We start from the raw sequence: 16,463 nt of genomic DNA, 5'->3' as shown, positions 1-16,463 counted from the left end.
AGAAAAACAAAATAAAATTAATTAAGCTAGAACAATGGGCCAAATATAACAAGATGAAATTTACTGAGGGTTTATGTTAATAAAGTTCTTCATTTATTCTAAGGTACTTCGTTCATATCTTTGTTTTTCCATAGATTCTCCATACAGAGTTAACATATGCTGGAGACATTGTCTAGGTCTGCATTTTGGTTTAAAAAAATAACTACACAAATACAGGCTGTATGGCTTGGCTGTAGTTCATATGAAAAAGACTGAGAGGTTTTAATGGACTGCAAATTCCAGTACACCAACTGTGGCAGAGTAAACTGAGCACTGAATTCAGAGCCAAAAAACCTGATTTCAAATCCTGGCACTATCCCTTATTACATGTGTGAATTTGGGCCTCATTTTTTTCATCTACAAAATGAGAAGATTAGACTAGATGATCTTCTATCTCTAAAATACTGTTATGCCATGAATTATGGATGTGGTCACCAAAGAAAGCTAGTTATCTTAGGCTTCAATAATAAATATAGACTTTACAGAGAGGAGAAAGATTCCCTGAAGAAATGGAAATGGGTGAAAAATCTGGTATATAAATGTAATAAAATGATATTCAGCGTAAGAAGCTAGGAATTCAGAGAAACAAGGGAAGATTGGTATGAATTGAGGCAGAATGAAATAAGCAGAACCAAAAGAACAGTATACTTATTAAAATCATAGTGTAAATTAAAGGATTACTAAAAGGGGATTGAACTAAGTATTTGGAAAACCAGTCCGGGAATCCTAGGAAGATGAAATAATGAGAGGTATCCAAGGGACTTCTCTCCCTTCATCATAACAAATAATAAAAATAAAGGACCCCCCCCCCAATGAAGATGTCTTAGCAATAACAGGAAGAGGAAAAGCGAAAGAACCTTTCACAATTCTCATTAAAAAAAAACATTAAATACTACCTCAGCAGCCTGTTATTCCTGGTGCTCCTACTGTGTTTTGGGCCCCTGGATTCTTCCATCTCCTACATGCAGACCTTGGATGGCCTTGTTGTCCTTGTAGCTGCCATAATTTTAGATGTCAACTTAATGCCTCAGTTTACTCCTGGGAAGAAGGATGATGAGTCCCTAGGTAGAGGTCCTGGCACACTAGTTTCTCTCACCCCTGAGTTTTCCTCCTTTTCTAACAGCTATACCTTGGCCTGGTGTCCCTCATAGCTCTTGCAGTGTTTGGTACTAAATTTCAGATTTAAGCCCTTATTCCCAGGGAAGGCTGAAACTCTGATCAATCAGAGCAGCCCCAACACTCAAAAGGAATAAGAGAATGAGGCTGGAGGAGTGTAGAGCCTGAGGAAGAAAATTTTTAAAGAGAGGAAACTACAAATACTATTTTGGTTGCAGGGATTTAATCTAACACAGGAAGAAGTAGCCAGTAGAAGGAGTATCAGTTAGATAAAAGGGTGAAAATTTTGCTGAGAGAAAGGTTGAACCCAGAAATATGAGATTGCTAAAGGTGGAAAACAAACATAACTACAATGGCCACCAGCATTCTCCCTGCAGTAGTATTTCAACTGGTCATCTTCACCTTCTAAGGGACACAGACTTCCTCCAACTCTAATAGTCCTAGAGAAGAGAGTACAGTCAGCAAAGGCTTTCTCAGTCCCAACCTTTGTTATTACTTAATCCCTTAAATAATGTTCAGCCTACAGAATTTTAATGACAGAGATGTTTTTAATAAGGACACTATATAGGAAAATCAGAATGATTCATACAGACAAAAGCTGATTAAGAATGAAAAAAATACTCAAAAGGAACAGTGTGAAAAGTATTTAGCAACATGTGTCAACATAACTGAAAAAAGAAAATTTAAATGGTTTCTATGCTATTTAAATGTATATATGCATATTAAAGGCAAATAACAAATTACAGATTCAGAGAATTCACAGAACTCCAACTGAAAGAAATCCTGTTTAATTAGTTATGAAACATCGTAAAGCTCAAAACTACATTCTCAAGGAACAAATTTTGCAGGCAGCAAGGAAAAAAAACCCTTTAGAGTCCAAAAAGAACCAGTCAGAGTAGCATAGGGTTACTCTGTGGTTATGAGAAAATAAAGGCAGAATTAAAAGATGATATTTTGAAGAGAAAAGAGATCAGTTAGCATCCAAAAATATTTTTCCTGCAAAGTTGAACCTAAACATCAAAGAAGAAAATTAAAAGAACTTAAATCATTCTTTCAAAAGAACCTATAGGTAAGCAGAATATTCAGTAACCAAAGTGAATGAACAGTGAAAAGTTAAATAATTTCAGCTAGTAATGAAAGACTAAGAAATGAACTACTGCTTTTCATGTGGCTAGGGCTAGATAAAAATGTGAGTGTTGTGTGGAAAATTATCTTTGTGCATTTTTGTAATCGCATGAGAGGCAGTGAGAAGGCAAAGAAAGCCTTCAATGCACTAATGAATTTAAAGAGTAAATAAAGAATAAAAGGTGTGATGTGAAAAATCAAAAGAAAAGTAGGTGGTAGATGTGCATTAATTTTTCAAGATGAAAATATCCTTTCATTTTGTTGTTTAGTCATTTCAGTTGGTCTGACTCTTTGTGACCCCATTTGGGGTTTTCTTGACAAAGATTCTGGAGTGGTTTGCCATTTTCTTCTCCAGCTTATTTCACAGATGAGAAACTAAGGCAAACAGGATAAAGTAGCGTGCCCAAGTTCACAGAGTCAGTAAGTGTCAGAGGCTAATTTTGAACTCAGATGTTCCTGACTCCATGCCCAGCCAGTGCCCTATTCACTGCACAGTAGGCAGTAAGATAGCATAAGAGTACATCTCCCAAATAGGGAGAAAAGAAGGCATAATGGTAACCTAGGTAATGACTGATGAGGAATCAATAGGAGAAGAGGCTTTCAGTTTCTACCCCTGCCCTTGGTGTTGTGGGAAAATAAAGATAAGAACATTATGGGGCAGATCACAGAGGGGCAAAGAATGGGAGTTGAGTACAGACAGCCAAAAGGAAATGATATAAGAACTTCATGAAATGACCCCTCAGAGACAGAAAGGAATGAGGTTTTGTATTGAACTGTCTTTGGGGGGAATTGATCAGTTAAGCGGATCTGGTTCTACATGATGGGGGTTGCGTGACTAGGTGCTAACTCCCACTATGCACAGGAGGTATTTGGGGCCACTGGAAAGGTGTGACTCAGAAGGAATTGTACAGGGCATAATAGATTCAAAGGGAAGATGAAATGACATTAATGGTGGGAAAAAAACCATAAACTTAACACATTAAATTTACTGTGGATAGATTAAAATCTCCAACAAAAAGAAAAAAAGTATCAGAATAGATGAGAAAACAACACACACATATACATACCCCACCCTCCATTTGCTGTATCCAGTAAACATTGTAAATATGTGTGGAGCAAAATCTGTTAAAGTTAAGACATGGTCCCAAACACATTTGCCTCACTCAAGAAGGTGTTTGCAAAAGTAACAATTGCAGCTTCCAAACCAATATCCATTATTGAGGATTAAAAGATTGAGACTTTCCATAAGGAACTTGCTAAGACATTTCAAATTTAAATCAGCATATACTCTGATACTAAATATAAAAACGGGGAAAGATGAGGAGTATGATTAACATGTGGATAAGAATGATTTGTGAAAAAAAATTAGAAAAGTTAAAGAATTAGAGATATATAAAAGCCTTACTCCTTTATATCATGAACAGAATAAGAAAAGAATTTGTAGGTATTGGACGTGCTAGCATCAAAGAACATCACCAATATGCATATACGTATGTATATTTTTTAACAGAAAGGAAAAGACCCAATATTAATGGTAGGGGCTTATCCTTATAGGAGTTTATCCTTGAATCAGCTGTATCTGTAGCGTTAAACCACCAACTTCTCAGGCAAAAGATCAGAGTTAGTGAAAAAGCAAGGACAATACAGTGAGAAAAATATATGGCATATATATGAACTGTAAGCAAGTGATTAGCAATGAAAAATGGGAAGCAAACAGCAGAAATTATGGCACTGATTTTTATAATTTTATAGAGTAAATTTAACTGATGTAAATCTGTTGTTACAAGACAACCAAAAAAGCCCAGAAAATGCCTTACTGAGTAAATATTTTGCTTAATTTCCGGAGTATTGCCAAAGACAGCACTAGTTTAGAATGTAAACTATAAAATATCCATCTGAATAGATCTGAAAAACTAGACTTGACCAAATTATGGAGACTTCTGAGTAGAAGATATATTAAAAAACATATTTTAATAATTCATTGTCCCTTTATAAGAATTGATCTTGTGCCAGGTTTAAAAAACTGAAACAAATATCAAAAGGCAAATAATAGACCATACTGCAATAAAAAGAGTAATAAGAAAAATATAAGCAAAAGATACAGACTTAAACAGAGATTTAAGTTATGACAGCATGTATAGTGAATGGATCAAAGAACAAATAATGGAAACAACAAATAATTACATTGAATATAATGATAACAAATTTTACATACCAAAACTTATAGGATACGGTTAAAGTAGGCTTCACTGGAAAATTTCTGTTTCTTAAATTTGATAGAATAAATGAACTGAGCATAGAATTTAAAGAGACTAAGAAATGAATAAATTAGCAATTCTAAAGTACAAAAATAGGAATCTTGAAAATGAGAATAGAAAGAGAAAAAATTTAAAATGAAAAGACTACAGAACCTCTAAGCAAAATTAAGAAGTGTTTTTTGAAAAGAGTAACAAAAGCACCTCAAGAAAAAGAGAAATCAAGTTACCATTTTTAAAACAAAGTGAATTCACAAAAGTGAGGAAATAAAAATAATTAGAAAGTATTAGAAGATTATATGCTAGCAAAACTGAAAATTCAAAAGAATTTAATGAGTGCAAAATTTAAAATTGCTACACTAACAAAATAGATTTTAACCAAGTCTCAGTAAAATGAATTAAGGAAATAAACTGCTGAGGGAGAAACAAAAGCCCAGGATAGCTGGATTTATAGCTGATTTCTATCAAATGTTTAAAGAACACTTAATACCTTTGCTACAAAAAAATTATCAAAAATAGAGGCAGAAAGCACTTTGCCAGACTTCTTTTCTAAGACAGATATGGTCCTGACAGATGCAGCAGCTAGGTGGTGCTGGGAGAGAGCGCTGGGCCTGAAATCAAGAAGATTTATTTTCTTGGGTTCAAAACTGGCTTCAGATACTTGCTAGCTGTGTGACCCTGAGCGGGTCACTGTTTGCCTCAGTTCCTCATCTGTCAAATGAGCTGGAGAAGGAAATGACAAACCATTGTCTTTTCCAAGAGAACTCCAAATGAGGTCATGAAGAGTCAGGCACAACTGAAATGACTGAACATTATCATTTGTCCTGATACCCAAACTAGGGAAAGAAAGCAGAGAAAGAGAACTATAGACTAATCTTACTAATTAATTTTAATACAAAAGTTTTTAATAAAAAACCCACAAGATGATTATTGTAAGATATCTGGAAAATAATTTGCTATGATCCAACTATTAACCTTTCCAGGTAACTCTTCATTTTCCATTGACTGTTTTGATCAGTTTCAGCAACACAAACATCATACTTCCCCCAGGATAAACTCATCTGAAATCTCATCATCATGCAGAGTGACTCAGCTTTTGATTCTCAACACTTTAGCACCCTCAGTTACCTGTTTCCTCTGAATGGAGGGCTGGAGGGTATAGCAATAAAAATCCTTCCTCCCAAAGCCTTCTTTTTGAGGGCTCAGGACTTTCCAGGTTGCTCTTCATTTTCCATTAGCTGCTCTGCTTGGTTTCAGTTCCACAGACATGGATAAGTGCTTGCCCTCCTCTCCAAAACCTTTTCAGCTACCTTTTGTATACTGTAGATTAGATTGTAAGCTTCCTGAGGGCAGGGACTGTCTTTTCTTATTTGTCTCCCCATTGCTTATTACAGTGCCTGGCACATAGTAGGTGCTTAATAAGCGTTTATTGACTTGACCCAGTTAGATTCCTATAAGGGATGTAAGGATGGTTCAGTGTTAGGAAAATAATTAGCATAATTGCTCATAAACAAAAAGAAAGCAAAAAACATGTGATTTTGTCAATAGATGCAGAAAACATTGCATCAAATATTAACTCTAAGTCTGACATCCAAAACAGAGAATTGATACAACACCAAGAACCATTCCTCAAAAGGTCAAGAAATATGAACAAACTTTCCATATAAAATGCAAACTGCAAATGACCACATTTAAATGTGCTCCAAACATCAAATGGTAAGACAAATGCAAATTAAAACAACTCAGAGATTTCACATTATATCATGCAAATTGGCAAAGGTGGTAGAAGATGGGAACTGTCATTGTTGGAAGGACTGGAGAAAGACACTATAGGTGGAGGTTTGAGGAGATCCAGTTGTTCTGGATATCAGTTTGGAATTATGCAAATAATATTCAAAAAGAGAAACTCAACTGTCTATGCTTTGAATAACCAAGGAAGTCATAGATGGGAAAAGAGGTATAATAGTTATCAAAATATTCATAGTGGTATATAACAAAATGGTAACAGAACTGGAAACAGTAGATAGCCACCAATTTAAGAATGTCTGAAAAAAACTATTGCATATGAATTTGATGGAATGTTATGTAGCAAGAAAATGAGGAATTCAGAGACGTGTGTGAAGACTTGTTTGAAGTATGAGTGAAATAATCAAAATCAACCACGTTGACTACAATGTAAATAGGAAAGTGATTTAAAAAAAGTCATGTTTTAAGGATTTGAAAATCCAGTTATGGTCCCAGAGGACAGATAATGAAACATGCATACCTCTGCCTCTCCACCACTACCTCCAATGCTAAGAGACAGGGCTATTAGAACAGAATATTATATTTATTGTCAAATGTGGTCATTCTGTGTTTTTACATAATTGCTTTTCTTTGTTATAAGGGGTTCAATCAGGCAGAGAGATTTTTAAATGACAATAACACAAAGATTAAAAACACTAATAAAGCATGTTTAAAAAAATAATTTTGATCCCAGAGAACACATGATGAAGTATCCCTGTTCATTATAAAGAAAAAGAGTCTTATTAAGGAAGCATGCTTTGTCAGATATGGCCGTTATTCTTGGTGTCTTGAGTTGATTAATTTTTCTTTGTTAATAAGGAAGAGGTTTTAGTCTCGAAAAGTTGCATAGGCACTTCCAGAAATGACCAACGTAAAAAAAATAGCACATAAAGTCTTTGAGGTAACCAAAAGAGAATAATTTTGGGCTTGAGGAATGGAAAAGAATTATCCTAGAGAAGGCAAGGGAAGTTTGATGAAGTGATTTAGTATTTTGTGAACCAGGTTTCGCAGGTGAAGTTCACTCAAAGACTCATGAAACACATCCTTATCTGGGCTGGACAAAAAAAAATGTAAAATAAAGTCACAGCAACAAAAATAAAATCAAGTGATATGGGGCTGGACTGAGCCAAAGGAGAGGATATGCAAATACTCACTGTAGTGTGGACTAAGCCCACCCACAAAATGGAAATGAGCTGCAAAATTAATTAGAAAAGAAAAACCAACCATATGTGAGAAAAATACTTAAAGTACTTTAAGGGAGGAGCTGGAGTAAAATTTACTGTGCTTCCCTGAATGCAAAAATGCAGAAGTGGCGATCAGGTTTTCAAATAATCTAATATTACAAATAGGTACAATAAAGAGATACAGATAGGGAAACTACATTATGGTTAAAAGTATAATAGATAATGAAATCTATTCATAGAAATTTAATAACCACCTACTGTGTGCCAGGCACTATGGAAAGTATCAGATATCAAAAGACAAAAGTGAAGTCATTCCTCTCCTTTTTATTATGTTGGGGAAAGAAACATATATACTCACAAGTATATGTAAAAGAAATAGCATCAATATGAATATACATGCAAAAAATGCCATAGCATAAATACCTAAAGGAAAAGTTCATTATTAGATTGTAAAAATACCTAGATTGTAGGACAATAATTGTAGTTTACTCTAAAGAATATCTTTTTCAGACTTAGACATCTAACAGAGAATAGAACAAGAAAGAAATAGTGGATTTGGGGAGAAATTTTGGAATACTACAATTTTGGCTGTTCTGACTAGGAATTTTCAAGTATACTTTTTTAGTATGACATTGTACCTTTACAAAAAAAAATACCATATGCCAGGGCATAAAATTCATGAAGAAGGGCAGAAAGACAGAAATATGCAATTTATTCTTGACAGACCACAACGCAATAAAAATTATAATCAATAAGGAAAATGTAAAAAGAGACTGATTTAAACAGAGAATATAATGAAAATAACAATGAGATAATGTGCCACAAATGATCAAATGTTGCTGAATCAGTCCTTAGAGGGAAATGCATATCCCTGAACATTTATATTTAACTAAAGAGAGAGGAGGTCACACTAATGTTGAATATGAACTTTTTTTTTTTTTTGCTTTTTGGCAGGGCAGTTGGGGTTAAGTGACTTGCCCAAGATCACACAGGTAGTACGTGTCAAGTGTCTGAGGTCAAATTTGAACTCAGGTCCTCCCGACTCCAGGGCTGGTGCTCTACTGAACTTTTAAAAATTAGAAAATAACAAGTTGGTAATCCTAAAACAAGTTTACGGGAAGGAATCCATCAAATGAAAAGTAAAACTGAAAACAAAAAGAATGTTGATGATAAAAGCTTTCTTAGGAAAAAAAATTCACTGTCATCAAGAAATCAGTATCTAATTTGGTCCCCATGAAAAGAGGATGGCAGTTATCAAAGTAAAATTGAAAAGGAAATTACAGTTTTTGTAGTAATCAGCAAACATTTATTAAGCATGTACCATATTCCAAGCACTATACTAAATGCTAATGATATGAAGGACAAAAATAGTCCCTATCCTCAATGAGTTCACCTTCTAACATGAGAGACAAATATGAAAACAGGTATATGTAAAATACAGAATAGATGGAAGGTTGTTTTATAAAGGAAGGCAGCAGCAGCTGGTGAAACTGGAGAAGTCCTCCTGTGGAAGGTAGGATTTGAGCTGAGTCTTGAAGAGAAACTAAGAGTTAGAAGTAAAGAGGGAGAATATTACAGATTTGAGGGACAATGCAGAGGCATGGAAACAGAAGGCTAGATTGTAGAGTATATGGAGGGGAGCAAATGAAATCTGTAATAAAATCTGAAAGGCAGGAAGGGGTCAGGTTGTGAAGACCTTTATGTTCCAGAGGACTTTGGAAATTTGGGGTGAATAAGAATGAAGAGTCAAGACATACCAGTACAGGCTTGCAAGCTGTGGTTTATGAGTGCAGAAATACAGAGTACCATGAACCTGGAATAGTCGTGTCCTGGGGGAATCTAATCCATGAGTGTGAATTAGGGTAATATCCCAGAAGGGGCGCTACAGGACCCAGAGTAGGTCCGTGTTCAAGGTAACACAACGTGGGGGGTGTTAAAGAATAGATCCTCTAGGTATCTGAAAGAGGACATGATGCAAAATGCTGGGGAAGGGGGAATGGCAATGGAGTCATAGATATTACTACCACTGAAAAAAAAGAGCTGTGTTCACAGGTGTTTTCTACTGTGAAAATGCTTGTCATTCAAAGCTCTTTACAATCTAACCCCTTTTCTACCTTTCCAGGCTTCTTACACTTTACTCCCTTTCACAAATAATGTGAATGTAATGTAAGTAATGATTACATTAATCTCATATTTTAAAGCCTAGAATCGTGGTTAAGTTACACGGGGTTGGACTAAATGATCTCCAGGTCTTTTCCAGTTCTAAATCTATTATCCTCTGACTGTGTATGAGTCTTCACAAGAATCTGAAACTGATTTCTTGCCTTGGCCAAGATTTGAGGCCAAGAGAACCAGAAGGTTAAACTGAGTTTCAGCCTTTAGCTTTGTTGTTTATATTATTCTGCTTCACTTCTAAACTCCACAGAGTGAAAAATTAAGGACATTAGCAATCAAACAGAAAGTATTTACCAAACACCTACTGTATGTCAGACACACTATGCTAAGCACTGGGAATACAAAGACAAAATGAAATATTCTCTGTCCTCAAGATTATGAGACAAAACACATAATTAAATGTAGAATATATACAGAGTAAGTAGGTTGGGAGGGAATGCCCATATTATTTTATTAGCATAGGGAACTCCCAGATGAAACTCTTACAAATCCAGCATGGTGCCCTCTTCTGTTACAGTCCTATTAGGACTATCTAGGGCCCTGAGAGGTTCAGTGACATGCCCAGTCATATAACTAGTGTATGTCAGAGGTAAAACTCAAACTCTGGTCTTTCTGGGCCCTTGGCCAGTTTTCAAACTGCCATGCTATGATGCCTCTAAGTAAATATAATTATGAGATTTGGGTACTGGCAGATGGGGAAATCAGAAAGGCCCACGTGTTGGAGGTGGTACCCAAGCCAGGCTGCAAAGGGAGCTAGGAATTTTAAGAGGTGAATTTGAGAAATGAATGTATTCCAGGCGTGGGGGCAGTGGGACAACCTGGCCATACCACTTCATATATATTTATACGCGTAATAAATATTTGCTCATTGGCATATAGAGAAGGTGGAATGTTGTGTGTGAGGAAAAGCAATTAGACAATTTGGCTAAAACATAGAGGTCATAAAGGGAAGTAGTATGTAATAAGCCATGTTGTGACAGTTTTTAGTAGCCAAACAAGACTTTGTGTTTTGTCCTTTTGTCACTAGGGAGGCACTGGAGTTTTTTGAGGGGGAGAGGAGATGACATCGTCAGACTCTTGCTTTAGGAATATCACTTTTTCAGCTTTAGGAGCAATGGATTAGAGAAGACAGGGAGACTAATTGGGAGGTTGATACAATAGTACAGTTGACATGATATGCAGGCTTGACCTAAGATGGTGACTGTGTGGGTTGAGAGAAGGCGCCATATTTGAGAGATGTTGGAGAAATAGAATTGTTAAGACTAGGCAAGTGATGAGATAGTGAGGTTGAGGAAAGGTGAGGAGTTAAGGATGACCTCTGAGTTTTAAACCTGGATGACTAGAAGGATGGTGATGCCTTAAGAGAAACAAATACCTTGAAAAGTGAGGAAGAGGAGGGAATCTGAGGGGAAAACTAGTGACCAGAACATTTAGTTTAAAATGTTGAGTGCAGGAGAAAGAAAAAGGCTGAGTATGTAGATGGAGGAGTCATCTGCATAGAGATTATGATTGAAACCCTGGGAGCCAATGAAAACACTGTGAGGAAAGGTGTATATAGAAAAGGGCCAGAGCTTAGAGATCCAGCAACAGTTAAGGGTTGGGTTGTGGAGAGTAATGCAACAAAGGAAACTGAGGATTTTGCCTCTCATAGGAAACCTATCCCATGTGGAAGTAAAAGCTGTTCAGGCCTAAAGATAGAGTTATGGTAGGTTTGAACCTACCAGAAAATAGCTTGTTCTATAAAATCTACCTTTACGGGGTTTCCAAGCTAGTGTAGCCTCAACAGATGCTGTGCAGCAGAATCAAAAGGTGAATGGCAAGAAGAAACCAATGGAGCTAGAGTAGAATTTTTTAAAAATGGAGTTTCTGTAGCATCTCTTGAATGGTGTTTATCTCAATAGGTGTTCAGTGAAATGCCAAAAATAATGCCATAAATTTTTATAATTTCTAATGTTCAGTCTCACCTCTACTCAGGCATCTTCCATTATATCATCTTTTCACTAAGTCCAATAGGGTTTTGTGCTAATTTAGGAAACAACAAAATAGGATGATAATTTTTTCTTTCACTGTTTATTCCCTTTAAATAATATTTTCAAGTGAGAAAAAAGCATTTTAACATACTGTTTCTCTCTCTTTTAGAATTAACTTTTTGACATCTGAGTAAAATCAGTCACATATATCTATGACTAGTGGCTAATTTCTCTGGCTAAAATTAGCTTTTTCTTGGCTAATTAGGCCATTCAAAATGGCTATTCAAATCTATCTAAAGAGACTGACAGTTCATGCTAATGCTCATTGTGTGAATTTACATCCCTAGCCACTTAGTAATCAATCTTTTACAAAAATGCGATGCTTTTGGCAAAGCATGAGTATAAGGTGCCCCTAATTTTACAATTTCAAATATTCTTCATAAAATTTGAAATTTGTTTCCTGGCTATTTGGAGCTAAATAAGGATAGGATTCCAGATAATTCATAGTAGAAACAAATTACAAAGTGTTGTAACTTACTTTTTGTTGTTCTGGGACCTTGCAATCGTTACCTGAAGTTTAGATGTGTTAATTCACAAAGCACTGCATTCATTTCACATTTTGCTTCTATCCTCAAAACAGCACTAGCATTTAAATAGCACTTTAAGGTCTGCAAAGCTTTTTGCAAATAACTCATTCTACTTTAACAACACTGAGAAGTAAGTGCTATTATTATCTCTATTTTTCAGATGAGGAAACTGAGGCGCACAGATTAACTTACTTGCCCAGGGTCACGTGGCTATTAAGTACATAGGCCTAGATTTGAACTCGGGTCTTCCTGACTCCAAGTCCAAGCATTCTATCCACTGCAGTAACTAATAGAATTCTAGTAACTTTTTTTTACCTCATTGCTCCACCAGCCAGAACAACCAAAGCATCGCTAACATTTGTTTGAAAAACCTAAAAGTTACTGCAGAAAGTCCAGTTGTATCTTACCATCTCAGATGCAACTTCTTTGGAACCGGGAAAACATATCCTTTTGTGTAACACTATCAACCCCATTTGTTGTTTGTATACGGTATGCAACTAGTATTTGTTTTATGCAAAAAAAAAATCTTTGTCTTTTTCAGATATAGTTTTTACCCTCTATAACAATATACTTATATTTTTAGTAAGGGCTAGTCTAGATGATACACTAAGGCAGACTTCTGCCTGTTCTCCCTTTGTTAAGTCAGCTTCAGTAAAATGGCATCCTTTATTCTCCATTTTAAAAAACCACATTAATAGGGGGGAAAGATCTATTTATCACAAGTTAGCAATGATGTAAGTGTTTCTAGCAGGATAGCCTAAAGCCTGGAGAGGTCTGTACTGTTCTAATTGATAATTTTACCATTCTTACTACAAGGTCCAATCCAGTATAATTTTGTGCAAGTGTATTTTTCAATGTGTTTAAGATGAAAGTTAATCTTTTTTTTCTTTAGGGTAACTCCAAAAGCCAATTTTACTGAAACTCACCTACTGCAGAGTAGCAATCTGCAGATACCCAGCACTTCACAACCAGATAGTCCTAAGGGCTCTACATCACTGCTCATCCACTCTGCTTTGGACGTTGGGAAAGAACAGAGTTCTGCAAATAATTCAGATACTTGAAAAAGGAAAATCTCCATACGGTTTCACTTAACTGCTAACCTAGAAGGGGATTCCTGTTACACTGGAAAAGACCAATGCACTAAGTCTTATAAACAACTTTGTATACATCTCTTGTTTTGCACATAGAGTTACATTGCCTGCTGTTAAAATAGTGAGAAGGGATTTCAAGAATGCTATGTCAGTTTTTGAAGAGGTTAATGATAGCAAGAAACCCAAAGAACTGAATTGCACAGGTTTAGCAATAATAGGATAAACATGGAGATAGCAGAGAGAAGAGTCCTTAAGTTGATGAACATTGTCTCTTAAAACTTACCTTATTGTAGACTTGTGAGATTGTCAAGATTCTACTTTACTGCAGTAATTTTAATCGAACTCTTCCTATTTTCTTTATTTTAAAAATAAGTCTATAAAGATTTGCAAAAACCATTTAAATATTGTACTATACTGCTGTGCCATTATCTCGTCTTAACACTGTCATTGGTAGTTTTTACACTGAGTTTTAAAGAGAAAATAGGGAGTGGAATGGAGATAATACTAGCACCTGTTTTACAACATTGTTGTGAGAATCAAAGGAGATGATACATGCAAAGTGCTTTGCAAACCATAAAGCACCATGTAAATGTTAGTGACTATTGATAGTCATTTTTTCAGGGTAATATAAAAAATTGACCCGCTAAAACTGTGCTTGTGACTTCATAGGTATAGGAGACCGTTTTACCACTGCATCTGGGTACCAGCTCTGCAACTTCTGGTCTTAGAGAATTGTCAGCGCCACTTGAGAAGTTAAATGACTTGCCCTTTTGCCACTAGTATCAAAGGCAGGACTTGAATCCAGGTCTTCCTGGCTTCAAATCAGCTTTTCGGTCTTCTGTGCCATTCTGACTATCAGAATGTTGATCCACTATCTAAATGTTCTTAAAATGACAATTTAAGTGTTTTTGCCATCTGTCTTTAAAATCTAAAATTTGTAAATAATTTTGTATTCCTCAAATATTAGAAAGTCCTACTGATATGAAGTGCCTTTTGACTTTAAAGATTAAGCAGATCGTTGGTGCAGCTGAATTTAAGGTGCTTTCTTCAAGTGTAACTAATGGTAATTGTGCTGTTCATGACATTTCTGCAAACAATCCTTTTACTTTTTTAGCTCATTAAGACAAGATTCTGAAGGATTTTGTGATGTTATCTTTTTTAATCAAGCTATGTGAAATTGTGCTCTTTTAAAAAAAAAAATCATGGTTTCCTAAGAATGTAGTTAAGACTTTTACAGTTGGCGGATAACTTGATTTTAACTCCCCAAAAGAAAATGTTTTCACTACTAAAGGGAAGTTTATATGATAATTTTTTATCAAAATGGACAATAAAGCACGTAATACAAATCAAGGCATTCTGCCTACACAGAAAGGTATCAAAATTTCACAGAATTTCTTTTTTGTATCTCTTATTAGTAATAGGTATATTTTAAGTGGCACGTTTAAAGCAATCAAAATACTTTGTGTCACATGATTCTTCTTCAAATAAATTATATAGAATCTACTCAGGTGCCTTAGGATTTTGCTGAACATTCAATATTATGTATCAGTAATATTAGTGTCACTAAAATAAGAAATGTAGTTATGGTAAGCAAAAAAATTTCCAGCGTACTTTGAAATTTAAAGATATTTCATCACATCATTTTATTTCACACCAAATAAAATATTTAGTAATTTATTGCCTTAAATAAGATTCCCCTATGCTTTTGATTTTTCCTGTTTATTTTGAATACACAGTTGAAGTATAAAGAAAATATCCAATATACTACATTAAAATGTTGTAAATATTAATGTTTTTAATATTTTTACATTTATAAATGTGAGCTTTACATACACCTTCAACTATATGTAACTTTATATACTTTTTCAACTATTTGTATAATCTTTTCCATAATAAAATGTTGTTTGTTTAAGCCAGTTTTTTCCAGAGTATTCTGTGGTTATAAGGATTGTTTCATTTTTTTTCTTTTGTATCCCCAGTGTCTAGCACAGTGCCTGGCACATAGTAGGTGTTTAACATAACTGTTTGTTGATAGAGTGATTGATTAGGAACAGACTTGACTTGAGAGCAATATAGTTTCCTGAAGGAAGTGCTATATGAACCTCTGTAAGCTTCAGACAAAGATTTGAATTAGATTCTCTCATGTGTGCTTGGAGACAAGATGTCTACAATACTTAGTCATAATTTTTGAGGAAAGCCTTACATTGATACATTTATGTATATATGCAAATATATAAAACCTATAGTATCTAAGTTGCTTCTAACAAAGTGAGTAAACAAGACAAAGTTGTCAGTGAATAAATGAGTTGCTGGGAGATGAGGAGCAGAGGGAGGACCAAAAGCGTTGTATCATAAAGATTATAAACAGGATGCCCTGAAAAAATACACAGAGAGCTACAGTAGAATAAAGTATGGGAGGTCTCAAAACAAAACAACAAAAACAGCCCAAAAGAATTGTGGAAAGGCTGATTTGGGACTTGCCAAGAGAAACCCATGAAGTCATTGCTACCTTCATTATGAGACAACCCTTTTAGGAATTCATGGCTCCTTGAATAATCAAACAGAAGTTTTTTGTTAAATACCTACTATGTGCTAGTCTCTGAGGATATGAAGACAGAAGTAAAATGGCTCCTTCTCTAAAGTGCTTGCATCGTATCTAGGAAACATCCTGTGTGTCTATGTGTGTGTGTGTGTGTGTGTGTGTGTGTGTGTGTGTGTGTGTGTATCTAATGGGATAATGTATGTAAGTGTGAAAGGTTTTAAGTACCAGAGAAGTTTATATTTGATTCTAGAGGCAATAAAAAAACCATTGGAATTAGTTGAGAAGGGGGATGGCATGTATTTTAGAAAAATCAAGGGCAGCTGTGTGAAGGGTAGATAAGGAGTGGGAAAAGATTCGAGGCAATGAGACCCAAAAAGACAATTCTATTGCAATATTTCAGGCAGTACATAATGAGGGTCTAAACTAGAGCAGTGGCTATATGGGAGGAAAAAAGGAGAGAAGTGAGAAGTGTAAAATCCTTTTCTTAATAATTTAATTTTATCAGACACTGACTCTATACTAGCTGCTATATGGAATACGTTCACAATGTTGGTTCCTTAAGAGCAGAAATACAGTCTTTCTGGATAATTGAAA

At 35.2% G+C, this 16,463-nt stretch overlaps 1 protein-coding gene across 1 annotated transcript in view; it reads left to right on the top strand.

The window, feature by feature from the left end:
• The window catches only part of FZD6 (frizzled class receptor 6), a 71,479-nt gene extending 56,240 nt beyond the window's left edge, over nt 1-15,239 (top strand). The window contains exon 7 of the mRNA XM_036741832.1: nt 13,129-15,239. Within this exon, the coding sequence (XP_036597727.1) occupies nt 13,129-13,297 (169 nt within the window). The 3' untranslated portion in view covers nt 13,298-15,239. The remainder of the gene's footprint in view (nt 1-13,128) is intronic.
• Nucleotides 15,240-16,463: the final 1,224 nt, after the last annotated feature.

This window comes from Trichosurus vulpecula, chromosome 1, assembly GCF_011100635.1.
Source record: "Trichosurus vulpecula isolate mTriVul1 chromosome 1, mTriVul1.pri, whole genome shotgun sequence".
Taxonomy (NCBI): Eukaryota; Metazoa; Chordata; class Mammalia; order Diprotodontia; family Phalangeridae; genus Trichosurus; species Trichosurus vulpecula.
Note: the sequence above shows the minus strand (reverse complement) of the source record. Positions and strands in the feature narration are given on the sequence as shown.